This window comes from Cydia amplana, chromosome 20, assembly GCF_948474715.1.
Source record: "Cydia amplana chromosome 20, ilCydAmpl1.1, whole genome shotgun sequence".
Taxonomy (NCBI): Eukaryota; Metazoa; Arthropoda; class Insecta; order Lepidoptera; family Tortricidae; genus Cydia; species Cydia amplana.
The window spans coordinates 4,063,366-4,085,377 of NC_086088.1; the positions used below are offsets into that span (position 1 = coordinate 4,063,366).

Sequence of the window (22,012 nt, forward strand, 5' to 3'; positions counted from 1 at the left end):
GGCCCCGCCTCGGCTAGGGGGCCCCGGCGGCCCCGCGCGCGCCAAAAACAATATTTGTTTCATATGGCCAAAATTCATAAATATTGTTTTTATTGTACCTAAATGTTTATACCTAATACCTACTTAATGTCCAATATCAGTTTCTCAGATACACAATCATTAGATGATTATGTAAATTATGTTATTTTATAGATTTAAAGTCTGTAATATCGAGCTCGATTTTCAGGCTCCCGAGGGCCTAATACCTCATCTCCGAAATAACTCTTGCACATATTATTGTCGAGTAACATTTGACGATTGGTTCGTGTCAGAGCGCTGCTTTCTTACAGTTCGACCTTCGGCGTCGTTTTTTAACAAATATAAACATTGATTTAAGAAGCTTGGCCTTTTGCCTCGCATGAAAGCTCACCTCGCTGGTTATAAGTATGCTTCGGGCTTGTTAAGTAATGTGGAGATTGCTGAGCTCGACCTTCAGCCTCACTTTTTACCTCCATTTTTGGTTTGTCTTCCAAATATCCTCTTCTTCAGCTTAGCCTTTGGCCTCGCTGCGCCAAGCTCGGCCTGCGGCCTCGCTTTTTAATACAATGGACATTGGTTGGCATCTGTGCTCTAGCTGAGCTTATCCTGGAGCACGGCTTTGACCTCGCATGAAAGCTCTGCTCACTGTGGAACTTCGGATTTTTAGGCCCGGCCCGGCATTTTTAACACGCATTCACAATTTTTTAACAAAAAATTTCGCGCTCGCTGCGCTCGCGTTTTTTTGCTGCTTTTCTGGTTGACCCTGTACTTACATGCTAACTTGACTGGTGAATGAATAGGAATTTAAACCTATGGAATATCTTTATTATTACGTTAATTTTAATCATGTGGCTCGGCGTATGGTATTATGGTCGGACAATCGCTGTTCAGCCTCGCACAATATTTAACTACCTATTGAGAAAAAAAGGGCTCTCCCCACACTTGACGCAAAAAGGAATCGGCAAAAACTGATAGAAAAAAGCTTTATGTCCACGCAATAAGAGCGAAAAAGACATCGCTTGGCATGTTCGGATCGGCTCAACCGACACCTGAAGGTTGAAATTAAAACCACAAACTTACTTCCCTGAACTGAAAAATGAACATTATGTATGCAGAATTGACTGTAAGGGCCTAAGGGGGCCCCGAGCATTGCACTGCCTAGGGGCCCCGACATGCTTAATCCGGCCCTGTTCTTAAGCTACCGGAGTTAGGCAACTTAGGCATGACTGGCCGAGCTCTTGGTTTATACGACAACAATATTATTTTGCTTAATACGTGGCACGTCTGATCACGCGTATGTCATGTAACTTGACTTACATGACTTCGTGTGACCACTATAGTATGGAAGAGTTGGTAATGCGAAACCATTTAATTCGAATAAAATGAAAACTGTTCAATTATGCGAAAAAAAATATTAAAGATCCTATTTTGTGACCATATTTCCTACATGTAGATTAGAAAAAAATTAAAAAATACGATGATCCGTCATCGATAAGAGCATTTGTATCTTTAAAACTTTAAACGTAATTATCTCGAAACTCAACTTTTAAAGTTACATGAGATGCGCAAGTCGTGGCGCAATTGATTGGCATCTTGGCTAGGTACCTGGGCAGTCGCACCAACTACGGAAATTGTGTATTTGTCTATCAGGCTAATTCGAAAATGGACTGACATCAAACCGATATTAGAATTATAATGGTATCAAATCAGTTAGCTGTCATTCGCACGTGAATTTCGCTAAATTAAACAGTTATACTGCTGTAACGTTAGAAACCTTATGGTGTTTGCCTATAAATACTAGTAAGCAGTAGTACAGTCGCCATCAGATATATCGGAGCGGCCAAGGTGCTCACAAATATCTGAACACGCCTCTATTTAATTGTCAAGGCGTTAAGGTGCTTGTTCAGATATTTGTGAGCACCTTGCCCGTTCCGATATATCTGATGGCGACTGAACCTACTATAAAACAAAATAGCCTAAAGATCCTATTCAAATGCAATGCTTTTTAAATTATACAAATCATGCCTTAAATAAACAAACAGTTGAACGACCTGTGAAATGCCAGATGGCAAATATATTCGTCTCGGCCGTATATCAGCACGAAATGATTTAAATCATTGTATTTCACACGTGTCTTCGAGCGTGCAGGCTTCTGGTCCGTGGCCAACTAACACCTGTTGAGCAGTTTACTTATAATTAATAATGACACATTGATATTGAAGATTGAAAAATGTGCGAATAAAATGTTAGATCAGACGGTCTAGCATAAGTTGCGTTCTCGCGCGCGAGTCCATACTTAAAGTCGCGCTTGATGTATGGAGTCGCGCGCGAGAACGCAATTCATGCTAGACCGCCTGGTATGCAATGCTTCACTTTGGTGAAACATAACATTAAGGTGCAATGTTGAAATTTTTGTTAATTAAAAAAAAAAGTACATGATGTAGTGAACAATCCTTTGCCATCGTATTTTATCGGAAACGTTCGTATTTGTCATGCTGCTTCACACGTTCGTGCAAAACAAATTTGTTCGTGAAATAGCAACACACGTTCGTGCGTTTCCGGGAAAATACGATGGTAAAGGATTATTCACTAGGTACATCTGTGCGTCATTTGGCGCCAAAACGCAGAGTGTTTTAAGCGTTCAACACACTGGCGCTGCATCCGATTTAAAATTAGTGCGATAACCGCCTAATTGTTTAGGTACTATAAAACGGGACTCTGTTATTCGTCAATTTATGTACTTATAACCTTCCGGCCTTACCACAATATGGCCTGTTTACAGATTGACTAGTGTTTTTTTTTGCGAATTCATACATTAGCCACTTATCGCAAGTAACAAGTAGGTAACAATAACAAATGTATGAACTGGCAATCAACTATAATGTGTAAACACAGGCCCCAATATGAAGGCCAGCTACAATTACCCGTATTGGCTTTATTATAAACCTTGCAAATTATAAGACGAATTTTCGAGATATTATAGGTATGCCTTTTGCAATTTTTGTGCCTTTATTATGTATATTATAATGCCTAACAGATGAGGTATTACTTCCAAAGGTACCAGGAATGCCATATTACGGCAAGTGCTTACAGTGGGAATCATTCTCAAAACAATACCTTTGTGAAACAAGGTTCGTACATGCTTCGTTATATTATACATAGATATTATGTTTCAGGGTTGCTAGTCTTTGTAAATGATGCTAAGTACGTCAGTTGGACAAAAAACTTGTACTTTGCCCACGTTTTAGGGCAAAAAATATAAAAGCTAAAAAATATTTACCTTATTTTTGCTTATATATCAGCAAAAATAAGGTAAATATTGTGTTTAGTCTATAGACAAAGTTTTAATCAAACTTAACTTACTATATCCGTATCCATATGTAATTCTAATTTTATCTTAGAACATTTATTTTACACTTTTATGTGGGCAAAGTTACCACTCGTTAAGGTCCATCCACACCGCAGTTAACTTTTGTGGGGCAACGATAACTTTATTATCACTAAATAGTATAAAACAAAGTCGCTTCCCGCTGTCTGTCTGTCTGTATGTATGGTTAGATCTTTAAAACTACCCAACGGATTTTGATGCGGTTTTTTTAATAGATAGAGTGATTCAAAATTAAGGTTTATGTATAATTTGTTAACCCGTGCGAAGCCGAGGCGGGTCGCTAGTATAATTATAAAGCTAACGACTCGACTATACCTAGTGTCGCAGTAACACTTGGAAACGTTGCCCTACAAAAAGTAAATACGGTGTGAATGCACCTTTAGAAAAATAATCATCATAGTAGTCCTATAAAGACTAGCAATCTCGTATATCTATGTTCAATGTAAACTATATGTGACAGCTATCGTGTACATCGCTTTGTTTGTCCGTACATCACACTCGTAAAGCTTTATTCGTAGCAATTTATTTTTACAGCTCTGTAACTATAATTTTATTGTCATTTTCTGGGATTATACAAAAAGGGGTCACGCGCCTCGTAGTATTAGTACTTTACGCCTTTTCAGAATTTCCTGTATAATTTTCGTACAATGAACACTGTTTTGCACAGTTATGAGAATGGGCAATGTTGTTAAGTGGCAGTTGATCAATCCGACAGTTATTATAATTATTGTGCAAAACAAATAAATACCAATAAAAAGTTATTTTACATAATAACAAAGATCGTTACGCACAACGCAACGCAATAAAATTCTAATTATAGGAAATAATTAAAATAATATTATAGGTCCTTAGCATTTCGAAATAAGTACCTACTGAAGGCTTACAAATTATATTTTCATTATTGTCGAATCAATTTGGCCAAGTCTATTGTAAATGTAAGTGGCTATTTTAAGAGCTTCTGCCCTCTGCCTTTAATGAGAGTATAAGAAACAATTTAATGTAGCTATAATGTCAGTTTATCGCTATTCAAGCGTCAACAGCCGACATCCAAACTATAAAACCCGTAACTAATGTCGTAAACTCGATGGGATACCAAATCGTACGTAAAAATTTATACACTTCAGTTTGATGACCGCTACATTTAAGTCTTAACGCAAGTTTTGACATTTGAAATGTGACTCTTATAGTGTAGAAATAACTATTCGTTTTCGGCGTATTCATTTAAAACAGATGCGATTTACTTTTGCTAGTCAGACTCGGTCATGTGAGTGGAGCGAATACAAAGCTCACGGAATAAGCTAAATTATCAAACTTTACAATTCTAAGATTACCTACACTATTAATTTTCTACTCATGAATTAGGTTTAACATCGGACATTCCAAGAAGCCTTATTAAAATTAACTAGGCCATGCAGATATTTATTGATCAAGTAATTAGTAGGCTTTTACTTTTTAGGTAGACCTAGTTTTAGTTTATTTTAACTCACAATAAATGAAAGGTACCTAATTAAATAAATTTCGCGATAGACCCGTCTATAAATGTGAGTTAATATGTGTTCAAAACGCGAAAGTTTTAAATATTAGTTTATTTTGTTTAATTTATTTTTGTTAGTTTTAATTTGTTTAATTTGAATAAATACACTATTAGAACCTACACTTTACAAATGTAAACGTTTTTTATTTGAGTGCAAATTGTTCATAGGGCTTAATAAGTTAGGCCTGGCTTTAAAAAGTCAACAAAGTATCAAAAAACAACTACTTACAAAAACTCGGCCAGTGTTGCTTCCCAAACTCGCAATACAAGTCGCAATAATGCCCATTCTCCATTCATTCAATGAACGAATGAACGATTGTTTCAGTTGATCCAAATTATTAGATGAGACAACGTCGTGGAAATTGCTTGTTTCTTTTCCAATGTGCTTTCTAGGAATTTATTTTATGGTTATTCTTTTTATCTGTAGACTATTTTTTATTCTTCCGTCGAAATTCGATGTGACTTACTCTTGTTTATAATAATTATATTCAAACGTTTGACATGATATAAAAAATGTTTCATGATAAGAATTTTTTGGGCCAACTAATTATAATCTGTGAATTCATTTTATCAAACAAGTTAACGTACTTATACGTGTCCTGTCAAACGTAATTCTTAATCTGTATAATTTCCCTATTCATTTAATTAGAATTCTGTAGACCTTTGTACATATAATTTAAATACTTAATTTGCAAATTGACCACTCTGTAGTAACTGTCAAGTGACCATAATCTTACCGGGATAGCACTGGCATCAAACACATTTCTATTATTTTCATTGCAAAACAAAGACTTATGTATGTCATGTCAGCAATATGTGCGCACAAGTAACTATTTCTTGCATCGGGGCATGGTTATTTATTAAAGCTTGGTTCTATCTTGGTGAGAACGTCCTAAAGTGATAGTATGCAATTTGCAGGTCAACAAATACCCACTTGCTGACATCTGCAAATTCTAACGTTATCACTTTCCTTCAAATCTTCTGGGTCTATAGGAGAATCATTTTCCATTTGAGTAAACAAAATAGAAGCTTATTTGTAAATGTAAAACTGTTTCATCAAACTCAAATGTTCAGTAACTCCTAGACCTTTATTTCTTACGAAAGTCTTTAGTAAAATTTTCTGTTTCAGTCCAATCCTGGGCATCGCGGAGCACACGGAGGACTCGAGCGACGAGGGCGCGCACTCGCACTGCCTCACGCCGGCGCGCTCCTCCTGGCAGATCAGCTTCTTCCTCATGGTCATCGTCTTCCTCTACTTCCTCCCCCTCATCATCCTGATCGTCCTTTACAGCGTCATCGCCAAAAACCTCGTCACCGCGGCCTCCAAAGTCGTCATGAATAAGACTGTCGATCCCTACAACGCTAGAGCCAGGAAACAAGTGATTCTGATGCTCGGAACTGTAGTCCTATGCTTTTTCATATGCCTTATGCCGTATAGAATACTTATTTTATGGATAATAGTAACACCGTCAGAATGGACGGAGAGTATGAACCCAGAAACGTGGTACAGCGTACTTTATTTCTCTAGAATAATGTTATACATTAACTCCGCTATAAACCCTATATTGTACAATCTAATGTCGTCCAAATTTAGAATAGGTTTCTGCAAAGTGTGCATCTGTTATAAAAAGGTAGCTGTTAGAAATCAAAGCGTGGAAAACAGGACGACCGGGTCAACGACCAGCAGCAGTCTGACGCGCACGACCAACAGTTTGAAGAAGTTGTTCCATAGAGGAAGTTTAGACAAAACTGACACGGTTAAAGTTAATACTAATTTCTTTGATAGGTTATTGAATAAGAGATTTATTAGACAGCAGTCGGAGCCGGTGTGTGGTGCAAAGGTGACTAAGATAAACAGGATGCGGAGTGAGGGCAGTATGGTTGAAGTGGCGACGGTGGATCGGTCCGACATGGATGATGTTAGTGTTAGCCGGCCAGACATCGAGCTGGACGGCCGGGGCTCGTTACGGCGCAGCGTACTAATAAACAGTGCGAAAGCGAAGAGCATAGAGTGTGAAAGCAACAGACTGAGGCATAAAATTAAAGTAGACTGCGTGGTGAAGTCGAGGAGTGTCGACTACGACTGTCCTGAAAGTTTCGTGTGATATGATATAGCTTGGTCTTTATTGGCTTAATTTTGAAGAAAAAGCTTAGTCGTGCCTCGATATTATTGTATATGGAAATACCTTTATCGTGTCTCACGAATTGCGGCGTCCCTCTCGACATTTACTAAATTTAGGAAGGTGTAACAAGCTCTTTAGTTACTTAAATATTAGAGCCATTAATATAGCTTAAATTGGGAAATAAAATTTATCGTGTACTTGGGATGTATGTAGAAAATGATAATTTAATATCAATATTGTTTAAAATATGTACTGATATTTAAATCAAATTGGTATCATATTTTACGTTTCTGAAAATGCCTTTGATCTATTAATGTTTATGGTTCGTCTGGTTTTCGACGAGTGTTCTAAAAGTATTATTAGATGTAGGTATTTGTTACGAAATATAATATATGGAGCAGAATGAATTAAAAAGCCTTTGATTGATTATAATTATAAACTTTATGAAACTAAATAATAACATTGTTTGATTTCTTTTGTAGCGTTTTAGAAGTTTTAGCTTTGAATTATGGTAAGTAAGTACCGACCTATATTTTTCAGCTTAACGTACCTAAATATTAACAATAAACTGTAACATATGAATGCCAAAAAGCAAAGTCTAATACTGTCTAAATATACTCATAAATGTTTAAAACGGTGGGCAAACTTGTATATGACTAGTAAGATGGGCAAAGTAACCACTTCATTTAGTCGTAGTACTTAGTAGTTGATATTAGATTGATGATTGATTGCTTACTAATTAGAGTATTTATTAAATAAAAAATATATCTATGAAATGTTAAATCTAAACTTAGCACAGCAAACGCTGTAGCTTTAGGAGATATGTATAATCATTTTATGCATCTGTAAGTAACTCCAAAGTTATAGATTATTACCCTAAACCTGAATTCGTTTTATAATGTGACCTTAAATTAATAATTTTATCACAATATCAAGCAAAGTCCCGAGTATTTGAATACAGTCACACATCGAGTTAACGGCCCCACTTAGCAGCATAATCGCCGTATTACGGCATTTACGACAGAACAATGAGCTACCGTTGAAGCTAATTGCTGCAATGTAACGATAATTTCATGCGAATTTCGCTGCTCGTGAATAAATCGTGATGTTTTTGGACAAAAAATAAACAAGTTTATTCCAAAAGCAAAAGATATTCGTATATTAAATATAGACTACACAGACATAATACTATTACATGATTATAATAATAATAATAAATAAATAAAGTTGTTAAATTGTTTTACAACCTGATGGCTCTGTAAATAAGATCGTGTCATATATTTTTGCGGCCTTCTTTGTGTAACAGCAGGTGACTGTACTTACATACGCCATTAGATATAACGGAACGGCCAAAGTGCCAAAAAAATCTGAACATTTAAAGCCAAAGAATATAAAATAATTTTAATGTGTAAAGGCGTGTCCAGACGAGGACTATTTTTCGATAATCTGATGAACTTCTCCGATCAAATCAGGACGTGCGGACGCAAACGCCAATTTGGCTGTTATGATCAATATTACCAATAAAATGGAGGTGCGGACGCAAGAATACCAACTTGTGCCTCCAGTATTCGCCTTCGAGCGCACTTTTTTTTAATTTAGACTGCTCCAATATCGCCATAAAACTGAAATTGATGATTAAACTGGAGATCGACGCCAATTTCTTTTCTGATCAAATCGGTCGATTTGATCCCGTCTGGACTCCGCTTGAAAACCGTTGCAGCACAATTTACCTAGTGTGGTGCAAAGTAGGCAGAGTGACTGCGAGTTTCTCTTATAACTTACAAGTTCCATCTATTTACTAGACAACACATTGAGTTAATCATCCCGCTTGGCAGCATAAACGCCGTAACGCGGCATTTACGACAGAGCAATCAGCAGCTGAAGCTAATCACTGCATAACAATGATGGCGCCTACATTTCACGCGAACTCAGCTTCTGATTAATGTAATTAAATATCGCATAATAGCCTCGTGCCGCCCAATGTACATTAGGATGTACACTCGTTTCGATAGAATGTCAACCTTAATTAAAAACAAAGTAGGTAGCATTTCATTTGTCTCGTAAAAGTTTCGAACATATGAAATTCAACCTAATTGACAATACAACAATAGGTTCTAACTTGGCTATAATTTTGTATGGTGGGCGGCACGACTCCACGAGGATAGGTAATAAGTGAAAAGAGCCTTTAGGTACATGGTTTTGTTCGTAGCAGTGTACAAACAGCAACACTCCTAACTGTACATCGGTGGACCTTATTACAAAAGGCATAAGGTCCAACGATGTATAGTTAGGAGTGTGGGCGATGGTACAGTCACCACATGGGATTGTTACGCCATTTAGGGTCCTAGCTAAATTGGTTGGTCCACACTTACACTATGGAATGTCCAATATAGCTAGAACCCGAAATGGCGTAACAATCGCGGAGCGTGATGGTACTTTTTGTTGTCATTTAAATAATAAATTATAAATAAATAAATATTGGGGGACATCTTACACAGATCAACCTAGCCCCAAACTAAGCAAAGCTTGTACTATGGGTGCTAGGCGACGATATACATACTTATTACTTATATAGATAAATACATACTTGTATACATAGAAAACACCCATGACTCCGGAACAAATATTAGTGTTCATCACACAAATAAATGCCCTTACCGGGATTCGAACCCAGGACCACCGGCTTAGCAGGCAGGGTCACTAATGTCACTATACCCACTAGGCCAGACCGGTCGTCAGACCGTATTACCTTAGCAGATAGGTAGGTCAGCAAAGTTATTAGCTTAATTAGCATTTCTGAAAATAATACAAATAATATATGTATGCAGGTGTGCTAAGCTAATGGTTTTGCTGGCTATACAAATACATCACACTTACTTAACTATAAGAGAATAAAATAAATTAATTAAAAATTAAAAAGCACGACTGCAGTTTAAGAGCGAACTGAAAAGCTAAAAATAATTTTAGTTATGTTAGCTTTTCAGTTCGCTCTTAAACTGCAGTCGTGCTTTTTAATTTTTAATTAATTTATTTTATTTTATACATTTTAGTGACCATACACACCAACCACATTTTTTATATGATTTAAGGCACTTAAGTTGCTTCAAGGAGCTTTCATCATGTTGATATTTGATATGTTAGCATAAAACGTGCTTAAAAACCTAAATAGGTCGGACCCAAAAACCGGACGTATTGAAAAGTGATATGGCTTAATATCTCTGCAACTACATAATTATTTCCCATTAGTTGGCTTTCGGGCTTCGCAATTAAGATACTTAGGGAAGCTGCAGAAAACATGCACCTTTCTTACGTTCCGGCCCTTCGGTCCTACGCGAAGCTCGGCCTTCGGCCTTTGCAATTAAGAATCTTGGGGAAGCTACAGAAAACGTGCATCTTTCTTACGCTCTGGGCCTTCTGCCCTACGCGAAGGTCGGCCTTCGGCCTTCGCAATTAAGAAACTTGGAAAAGCTGCAGTAAGCGTGCACCTTTCTTACGCTCCGGGCCTTCGGCCCTACGCGAAGCTCTGCCTTCGGCTTTAGTTTAGGCTCATTTAGGATCGTGACTGTACCTGCATATTTTATTTCGATTGCAGTCGGGGACCTTGATATATTGAATTTTTCCCATTCACAGGTCCCCGACTGCATCGAAATAAAATATACAGGTACAGTCACGACCCTAAATGAGCCTAAACTTTTCCGTTTGCTGTTTACGACCCTGAAAGAACACTTACCTATATATTATATTTTAAATTCATTAAGTTGAGTACCTAACACAACTAAAAATTATTTTTAGCTTTTCAGTTCGCTCTTAAACTGCAGTCGTGCTTTTTAATTTTTAATTAATTTATTTTATTTTATACATTTTAGTGACCATACACACCAACCACATTTTTTATATGATTTAAGGCACTTAAGTTGCTTCAAGGAGCTTTCATCATGTTGATATTTGATATGTTAGCATAAAACGTGCTTAAAAACCTAAATAGGTCGGACCCAAAAACCGGACGTATTGAAAAGTGATATGGCTTAATATCTCTGCAACTACATAATTATTTCCCATTAGTTGGCTTTCGGGCTTCGCAATTAAGATACTTAGGGAAGCTGCAGAAAACATGCACCTTTCTTACGTTCCGGCCCTTCGGTCCTACGCGAAGCTCGGCCTTCGGCCTTTGCAATTAAGAATCTTGGGGAAGCTACAGAAAACGTGCATCTTTCTTACGCTCTGGGCCTTCTGCCCTACGCGAAGGTCGGCCTTCGGCCTTCGCAATTAAGAAACTTGGAAAAGCTGCAGTAAGCGTGCACCTTTCTTACGCTCCGGGCCTTCGGCCCTACGCGAAGCTCTGCCTTCGGCCTTCGCAATTAAGATTCTTGGGGAAGCTGCAAAAAACGTGCACCTTTCTTACGCTCCGGGCCTTCGGCCCTACGCGAACCTTCGGCCTTCGCAATTAATACTTGGGGAAGCTGCAGAAGGCATGCACCTCTCTTACGCTCCGAGACTCCGGCCCTACGCGAAGCTCGGCCTTCGGTATTTACAATTAAGAAACTTGGGGAAACTGCAAAAAGCGTGCACCTTTCTTACGCTTCGGGCCTTCGGCCCTACGCGGAGCTCGGCCTTCGGCTTTCGTTATTAAAATACTCGTGGAAGTCACAGGAAGAGCCCATCTGTCTTAAGCTCCCAGTCTTTGCTTCTCGTAAAATATTGTTTCACAACAGTAGCACGTGTGCTCCGGGATTTGCAAAATTTGTCGTGCGAAATTAAAATCATCATCAAAGACTGCCTTCTACAGTCATGATAATAGTGTCTTCTATTCAAAGTCTCAAGTTAAATCTTATAATAAACAGCACAATATTATGTTTATTCAGAGTACCTGAGCATTTCTCAAATAATTTGTACATTTCGATCACATCTTAGATTTCTATAAAAATTGGTATGCTGGTAAAGTACCTACATGAAGCTGAACAATTTCCACCATATTTCCCAAAATGTCCAAGAAAGTTTGTATGAAACATTCCTTTTTTGTTACCAAATATGTAAGGAAATCTGGTTACCAGAAAAAATGTTCATGTAGGTACTTTACCAGCATACCAATTTTTATAGAAATCTAAGATGTGATCGAAATGTACAAATTGTTTGAGAAATGCTCACCTAGTCAATCGTTCAAACCGTTCCTTTCGTATTTGACACTTTCGCAATTGAAAATAACGTAAGCGCCACGTATGACGTTGTCGTATATAGCTGCAAAGAGAAATGTCATTAGCGCGATGTAGAACATTTCGTATTTTCTCTCCAACGATACAATTAAACATATAACTTATATATATTCATATGATCGCCTTAAAAAATCCTTTCTTTTAATATCCCATTCAATAGATTTAGACAATTCATTTATCTTTGCGTTATACTTATATTTTGTAAAATCTTGTCCTACCAAATGAATAGTTTAAACCATATTTTGTGTACAGTTTTAGAATCGTCTTTCAAAATCCTTTATTTTAATACCCAACTCGATAGGTTTATAAGTTTTATTTTTGTTTCGGTTGCACAATTTGCAATGCATAATCCGCCATATTGGTTTTGTGATGACGTCACATAGCCTATGTTACTCGGGATGACGTAAGGATTCCAATGATATCTCAAACACCTAAATCGGTTCAGGCACTTAGCTGTTACGGTGTAACAAAGAAACTTACATACCCACATACAAACATGAACCCTGAAAACAATACACTCTTTTTTTGGGGCAGTCGTGTAAAAACGCGTAATACGTTAGTTTGATTTGGTAGTTGCTGTTAGTTGTATTTTATGATTGTTGATGTATTTTTGTTTTGTTTGTATGTAAATTCAATGTTGACGTGTAAAAGTGCCCTTGTGGCCTATTTGCTGAATAAATGTTGAAGTTTGAAGTTTGAAGTTCGCATCACGTTCCATAAAGGATGACTCACGCTAGGACGGTCCGGGTCCAAGCCGAGGTTCCCGACGACACTTCAGTTTTCCATAGAATGCATCACGTAATCACCGCGATCACCTGTTATAGAAAACGAAGTGTCGGGAGCATCGGCCCGGACCGGACCGTTCTAGCGTGTGAGTACAAGTTCACCTGCAACAAATAAAAACCAAGATTCTCAAACACTAAGCTAATTATACGGTTTTACTCACGTATTTTTAGTATCACGAATGCTACTCGTGCACTAATTAGTGCTCGAAAATGAGTGAGGGTCGAACACAAAACTGTGTTCACGTCTTTCCTGTAGACATACCCAAAAGTTCAGAGCTATACAGATTAATTTTCTTATTTAACGAAAAATTACTCCTTTTATTTGGATGAGTATGATAAAATCATTACCACATGCTGTTAACTATCGTCCACAGGAGAGAAAACTTGTGTGTTCATCAAATCTGTATAGTTTTCTAAACCGTATTATTTAGCCACTATGTCTGGACAGTTTAAATTCTCAAATTCTTAATTCAGCCGTTAATATTTTCCCTTTAACACTTGAACTAAATACGATTGTACAGAAACCGCAATAAAGTGTAATATGTAAATTCCTTTAACAAATACAATCAACTCTCAAAATCTACATGTCTTAAATCCAGAAGGTCATTCTATTTTCAACCTTATTGCAATACATATAGACTGGACTTTGTATAATTTCTCAGTATTTAATACGATGTTCTTGCGCTGAGGAGTTCCTTTACTGGATCCATTGTTAACTTAAAGAGACAAGCAAGAAATAAGAACTGATCTAAGACAAAGTTGAGTTTCTCATTATTAGACTTATATCGACCGGGATATGAACCGTGATTACCTTATATTGCTGTCCCGCTCGCACAGTGGCATTAACTTTAACAGCAGGCATCGTGATAATTAATCGCATGCATTCTTTAACAAGAACAAAACTTCGTATGGAAATTGATGGTTTCTATTATTTACTCATCTCTGATACAAGCGATGTATGCGGCTTCGGTCGCAATTCACGCTTCCACTAATCTTAAGGGGGCGATTTACCGCGTTGGAACAATGGACGTTATCATTTCAGTAAATTATCACTGGGACAATGGCGGCTGCCACTTAACTGGATGCCGATGCGATGTATGGGAGACTGCCTGTTTTTATAAAAAGTTTATAGGCGTTTTCTTAAAAAAGTATTTAAGGATGACTCACGCTAGACCGGGCCGTGCCGCTCCACTCGCTCTACCCTAGATCCGGCCCTGACCTAGGGGTCCGGCATGTAATTTTCTATGACGGCCGATCGGTGATCACGTGGCGCTTCCATAAAAAAACCGGTCAAGTGCGAGTCGGACTCGCGCACGGAGGGTTCCGCACCATCAACAAAAAATAGAGCAAAACAAGCAAAAAAAGCGGCCAAGTGCGAGTCGGACTCGCCCATGAAGGGTTCCGTATTTAGGCGATTTATGACGTATAAAAAAAAACTACTTATTAGATCTCGTTCAAACCAATTTTCGGTGGAAGTTTACATGGTAATGTACATCATATATTTTTTTTTGTTTTATCATTCTCTTATTTTAGAAGTTACAGGGGGGGGACACACATTTTACCACTTTGGAAGTGTCTCTCGCGCAAACTATTCAGTTTAGAAAAAAATTATATTAGAAACCTCAATATCATTTTTGAAGACCTATCCATAGATACCCCACACGTATGGGTTTGATGAAAAAAAAAAATTGAGTTTCAGTTCGAAATATGGGGAACCCCAAAAATTTATAGTTTTTTTTCTATTTTTGTGTGAAAATCTTAATGCGGTTCACAGAATACATCTACTTACCAAGTTTCAACAGTATAGTTCTTATAGTTTCGGAGAAAAGTGGCTGTGACATACGGACGGACAGACAGACGGACAGACAGACAGACAGACATGACGAATCTATAAGGGTTCCGTTTTTTGCCATTTGGCTACGGAACCCTAAAAACGGTCACCCATCCAAGTACTGACCCCGCCCGACGTACCGACGTTGCTTAACTTCGGTCAAAAATCACGTTTGTTGTATGGGAGCCCCAATTAAATCTTTATTTTATTCTGTTTTTAGTATTTGTTGTTATAGCGGCAACAGAAATACATCATCTGTGAAAATTTCAACTGTCTAGCTATCACGGTTCGTGAGATACAGCCTGGTGACAGACGGACGGACGGACAGCGGAGTCTTAGTAATAGGGTCCCGTTTTTACCCTTTGGGTACGGAACCATAGAGAAATATAGTAAGACAAGAGTGCTCACTCCATACATCAGTTTTGATACCAAAACGACTATTAATTTCAGTGTCTACATCTAGCATCGAGTAGCGGAACTATCAGTACTGCTACTTGACAATAGATGTAGCACCGACCGGAAAGTCTTATCTCAACAGCATAAGACTTTCCGGTCGGTGGCGACATCTATTGTCAAGTAGCAGTACTGATAGTTCCGCTACTCGATGCTAGATGCTAATAGTCTTTTTGGTACTAAAACAGATGTATGGAGTGAGCACTCTATGTATTTTTTTCTCTATGACGGAACCCTAAAAACGAAACGTCGGAAGCTCCGGCCCGGCCCCGCGCTGTCTAACGTGAGTCATCCTTTATACCGGTATCGGTCTTGTCTGATGTTTCATTTGATCAAAACGAAAATTTTGAAATAGACATCTTGTAGATGCCATATAGGTTAGGTTCGATTTGTGTAAGGTAAACGTACTAGTGCTCGTCACGGTCCCAGTACATGTCATCTTGAAACTTAAGTCATTGTCAATAGAGGTGACAGCAGGGTGTCATCTATTGGGCATTAGCATGTCGAGCACTAGTACGTTTACCTTATATGGGGCATTATCTATGAAAAGGGACCTTATTGTCGATGGCGCTTACGCCGCACGGCGTCGCGTGGCTTCGTACTTATTTATACCGGAGCATCGTTAATAATGGTGTAAGCGCCATCGACAATAAGGTCCCTTTTCATAGATAACGTCACATATATTCCAAAATTCCACAGTTTGTAGAAAGATCACGTTCGATCAAAATGATCATTTGCCAAATGAAACATCGGACGAATAATGTTTCCAAGTTGCAATAACTAGTTAACCACTTATTACCTCACTAATCTCACTATTAATTTTATGTTATTCTGCCTAAGTTCCAAAAAAAATTATCAAATTTCTAAATCCTATAGAGAGTCGCTATTGTGGTCATATTAATCAACAACTTTTTTCGTCCCCACGATATTTTCTCACATAAAATGTTAAGTTTATCAAATCATAAATCATATTACTTACATCTAAACAAGGTACTTGAAGCAACAAAGTAAATTTGCCTACACGTATGTAATGTAATATCTAAAGTCCCTCGAGAACCAAAATAATTCCGAAGAAATGTAATTTTGAGCCTCCAAGGCCTCTTTGTGTCGAGATGAAATACTAGCTACCTCACTTTAAAAAAGGTGTAACTGCCTTTAGTGTTAATCCAAGTAGGAACTTTGTTTTACTGAGAAACATGAAAAATTAGCATAATTTTGTTTTTGGTGAGGCTACGAAAGCTAGACTTAATTTTGTAAATAAATTAGCTAATTGGAGACAATTTCGCTAAAATTAATTTTTTGCCTTTTTTTAAGGATTTTTTTGATAGAATTAAAGATACTTTCTTCATAAGTTGTGTTATTTAAATTAATTAAATTTCTGACGGAATATTCTAATTAAGAGCACAGAGTTTTATTTCGACATACAAGCATATAAATGAATGATTCTATCAGCGCAACACAATTTAAGTACTGTAAATTGAATTACCTAAGAGAATTTGTGAAGATTATTAAAACTGACTAATGAGGAATAATATCCCCTGTTGAATAAACAAGAATTCCACGGGTATAAAGTTATCAAGAATAATTAAATCGATACTGTATGTTCACAGCCCCATCCTCGGCGTAGCTACCTTCACCTACGAGGTCTACGAAGACGGCTCGGAGCACCCGGTGTGCCTCACCCAGGCCGACACCTTCTGGTCGGCCCTCTTCTTCATCCTCACCATCGCCGTCTTCTTCATCGTCCCTCTCGGCGTACTGCTCGTCCTCTACAGCGTCATCGCCAAAAACCTCATGGAGAATCCCGTCATCATCGCACAGAACACCAAAAACAACAACAACACAAACAACGTTCTAAGATATAGGAAACAAGTCATCTTAATGCTGGGAACTGTCGTTTTATCCTTCTTCCTTTGTTTACTGCCTTTCAAGGCTCTTACACTGTGGATCATAGTATTTCCACCCGAGACAATAATGTCGTTAGGTATAGATGGGTATTATATACTTTTGTATTTTTGTAGAGTAATGCTGTATTTGAACTCCGCGATAAACCCGATATTGTACAATTTGATGTCGTCGAAGTTTAGAGAGGGGTTCGTGAAGCTGTTAAAAATAAATAAGTTGATGAATTGTGGGAGGAGCTTGAGAGAGAATATGCAAAGGAGAGATACATTTAATACGACTACCTCAACCGGATTCTCAAGCAGTCAACACAACTCTGATTCTTTCTGGAGGAGATATAGTAATAGGACAAGCTCGCAAAAGAATATAATTAAAGACAGAAAAAAGAAAAAAGAAACAGAGTCTACTGTCCAACAGTTAAAAGTAGGAGAAATTATTAATGTCGTAAATACAAGACGCAATAGCATGCAATTCATATCAGCAATGAATGAACTTAACGATAATAAAGTAGAAGTAGAAGTACATGAACATAACTGCCAAGACGAAGACACTGCCATTGAGAACAATAAACAGATACAAATATTGAACTTAGATGTTAAGACAAATAACGTGTATTCTATAACTCTAGATGTAACAGAGAAGAGTGAAGGCAAGAATAGGTTTGTCTGTGTACCGGTCCAAGATAGGGAGAGCAAAAATATATTTGTATACGACTTTAAAAGTAAAGAAAGTTTTGTGTAAGGTTAGAGTTAGTTTTTGTATAAAGGCTAGATCACAACTTTTAGTAATGTGTGGTAATGTATGGATAAATTAATTTGCGAATACAATCTGTATACTGATGGATTTTTAAAGGTATATATATGTACTTTGAAACTCCAAAATCTTGATAGTCCATTATACAGATAGACTCGCAAAAGTCGAATAAACAAGAAAACTTTATTAAGGGGTAAATATGAAAACTCGAGTCGTTGATGTTGGGGTGAAGACCGTCAGGCTAAAGTGGGACTGGGCTGGACATCAGGGATGTTGCGAATATCAGCATCCGCATTCGCAACCGCGGAACTTCCGCATTATTTTCAACATCCGCATCTGCATCCGCATCCGCATAAAAACGATGCGGATTTAATGCGGATGCGGATGTGGAACAGGTCGGTACAGGAACGTCTTAGCATCAGCGTAAGTGCTCTAGTCTACTGCTAGGTAATTTAGTCATTAGCCAAAAAAACCTATTAGAAATTAGCAGTCAAGCGTGAGTGGGACTTCATGTACGGAACCCTTGGAACGCGACTCCGACTCGCACTTGGCCGGTTTTTTGAAATAAAAATTACTAAAATGTAATATTTGATGTTTTTTATGTACCTATCTTGACATCCGCATCCGCATCCGCAGATGTGAGCCTTTAAAAATCCGGATCCGCATCCGCATCCGCGGATGTCAAAAAATCGGCATCCGCAACATCCCTGCTGGACATGTCTGCCGGATGCATGATGACAGATGGGCCAAAATGGCCACTAACTGGCATCCCCACAGATGGCGGGACGACTTGGATGCATTCTAGCGGGATTGGCGGGATCTTGCTCAGCACAGGGAGGATTGGAAAAGGAGAGAGGAGGCCTTTGCCCAGAAGTGGGACATACACATAGGCTACAAAAAGAAAAATTAAAAGTGACTTACCGAGTGAAAAAATTCTAGGCCCATAACCTGAAACGAGCTGTGAGCGAGTGGCATAACAGTTTATATATTTTATTATATTAAAGTACTATAATTTTATCATCATAATTATTATTAAAGACTTAGTATTTTCTGTTTTCCTTTGGAATGATCTGAGCTAACAAACTAAGAAAACAATGTCACATGTGTTTCCTAAAAGTTGTGGTCAAGCAAAATGAGTTTTTGTCTCGTTATTTTAGAAGGGCTTATGTACACGCAATTTCGTATGCAAATAGGATCTTCTAGAATAGAAAGACTATGTGGTGTACTAGTAGAGTATGGTGCGTTGGCGGTGTGCCAAGTAAAACAATGCATTTATACAGACTTATAAATAGACGAATTAAAATGTATGTATTTTATTACAGTTTTGGCTTGAAAAGCTTTTTCAGATATATTTTTATGAGTTGTTGCGATTGTAAAATTTTAGCAGATAGAAATATTTTACAAAAAAAAACCCGTATTCAAAAAATTTTTTTTTAATAGAAATACGAGTATACCTCTTGCGATGGTATCTATAACAGTTTATTTTTGTAAAGAGTAGCTGTCACGTTAAATGTTTAAAGACATATTATTTTGGAAGTTTAGCACATATATAGTTGGTCAAACCAATTTGTCAGTAAATAAAAACAAAAAAAAACTATACTCATCCTTTTCTTTTGGGTGCTAGTACTAGTGTAAGACAAAGATAGTAGGATTCTCGCTGTCTATGTTTGAAATGAGACAGTCCATTGACAAACTATAGTAATTGAATAATGTAACATTTAATGTAACATATAAAAAAAATATTAAGGTATTTCTTCAATTATTTTTAAATGAAGGCCAATCAACAGAGATTTAAAGAAAAAAAAACTGTCATAGGGACCATCATCATCATTCCGCGTTAGAGGTTAGAGGTATACGTACTAGTCCACTTACCGAAATATAATTTCTGACAATAATTTTAATTTACTTTAGATACTAATAGTTTATTTAAAACAAACTTGTTATCATTTATATAGAAAAGATTTTTTTTTTTGAATTAGCATAATCTTACCAAAAATATGTTGTAAAATTAAAAACTTTGCTGTTACACTGCCGTGCACTTTAAATGTGCGTTGCAAAAGATGATTAACGTAAATAATTATATAAATTCAAAATATAATATAGTTACTAAATATATATGTATGTATCAATATCAATTCCATGTTAAATATATGAATGACACTGCCTATTTCATGTGATGGTATATTAAACATATTATTGTTTATACCAATACGAGTGTTTCATTTCAATACATTGTTAAATAAAATACGTCTTTGTTTTGGCCAAAAACCCTCGAATCCGATAAAGTTGAGTTGAGTATGACTCAACTCACAGCCAAGAACGCTTAAGGGTGCTTCCTGTAACAGGAGGAATAAATTAAACTAAAGGCTGTACTCCTCAAACTGACCAACATTTGTTCAGCAACTTTTAAAAAATATGAATTCTTTACACTTCCTCTTTTTCATACAAAATAAATATTGCCTTCAATGTACGCTGACATCAGTGTGATTGACGTAGCTTGTCACGCTTTAAACATAACAAAATTGGCAATACATTGCGTCTTAGAATAAACTTTAAAGTGTAATAAAAATCAAAACATGGTTATTTTCAAAAGTTGCTGAACAAATGTTGGTCAGTTTGAGGAGGACAGCCTACAGTTTAATTTATTGCTCCTGTTACAGAAAGCACCTTGTATAAGCGTTATAACATGTATGATTTCAAAGTATGGAGTATATTTCCTACCTTGCTAGTTTCGAGTACCTACTACAGTACCTACCTACCAATGGTGATGGCTTATGCGTACGTGACATATTAGAATATGACAAAAGGCTTTAATAAAATAAATTAATTAAAAATTAAAAAGCACGACTGCAGTTTAAGAGCGAACTGAAAAGCTAAAAATAATTTTTAGTTGTGTTAGGTACTCAACTTAATGAATTTAAAATATAATATATAGGTAAGTGTTCTTTCAGGGTCGTAAACAGCAAACGGAAAAGTTTAGGCTCATTTAGGGTCGTGACTGTACCTGTATATTTTATTTCGATGCAGTCGGGGACACAGGGGGGGATACAGTCACGACCCTAAATGAGCCTAAACTTTTCCGTTTGCTGTTTACGACCCTGAAAGAACACTTACCTATATATTATATTTTAAATTCATTAAGTTGAGTACCTAACACAACTAAAAATTATTTTTAGCTTTTCAGTTCGCTCTTAAACTGCAGTCGTGCTTTTTAATTTTTAATTAATTTATTTTATTTTATACATTTTAGTGACCATACACACCAACCACATTTTTTATATGATTTAAGGCACTTAAGTTGCTTCAAGGAGCTTTCATCATGTTGATATTTGATATGTTAGCATAAAACGTGCTTAAAAACCTAAATAGGTCGGACCCAAAAACCGGACGTATTGAAAAGTGATATGGCTTAATATCTCTGCAACTACATAATTATTTCCCATTAGTTGGCTTTCGGGCTTCGCAATTAAGATACTTAGGGAAGCTGCAGAAAACATGCACCTTTCTTACGTTCCGGCCCTTCGGTCCTACGCGAAGCTCGGCCTTCGGCCTTTGCAATTAAGAATCTTGGGGAAGCTACAGAAAACGTGCATCTTTCTTACGCTCTGGGCCTTCTGCCCTACGCGAAGGTCGGCCTTCGGCCTTCGCAATTAAGAAACTTGGAAAAGCTGCAGTAAGCGTGCACCTTTCTTACGCTCCGGGCCTTCGGCCCTACGCGAAGCTCTGCCTTCGGCCTTCGCAATTAAGATTCTTGGGGAAGCTGCAAAAAACGTGCACCTTTCTTACGCTCCGGGCCTTCGGCCCTACGCGAACCTTCGGCCTTCGCAATTAATACTTGGGGAAGCTGCAGAAGGCATGCACCTCTCTTACGCTCCGAGACTCCGGCCCTACGCGAAGCTCGGCCTTCGGTATTTACAATTAAGAAACTTGGGGAAACTGCAAAAAGCGTGCACCTTTCTTACGCTTCGGGCCTTCGGCCCTACGCGGAGCTCGGCCTTCGGCTTTCGTTATTAAA

The 22,012-nt window shown here is 37.5% G+C and overlaps 1 protein-coding gene across 2 annotated transcripts in view; it reads left to right on the forward strand.

The window, feature by feature from the left end:
* The window catches only part of LOC134657456 (thyrotropin-releasing hormone receptor-like), a 101,157-nt gene extending 83,128 nt beyond the window's left edge, over nt 1-18,029 (forward strand). The window contains exon 4 of one of the 2 annotated variants that reach the window (XM_063513017.1): nt 16,953-18,029. In XM_063513017.1, the coding sequence (XP_063369087.1) occupies nt 16,953-17,985 (1,033 nt within the window). In that variant the 3' untranslated portion in view covers nt 17,986-18,029. Of the gene's footprint in view, nt 1-6,069; nt 7,300-16,952 lie in introns of those variants that run through there. The other variant, XM_063513018.1, reaches the window with a different exon arrangement.
* The last annotated feature ends 3,983 nt before the right edge of the window (nt 18,030-22,012 follow it).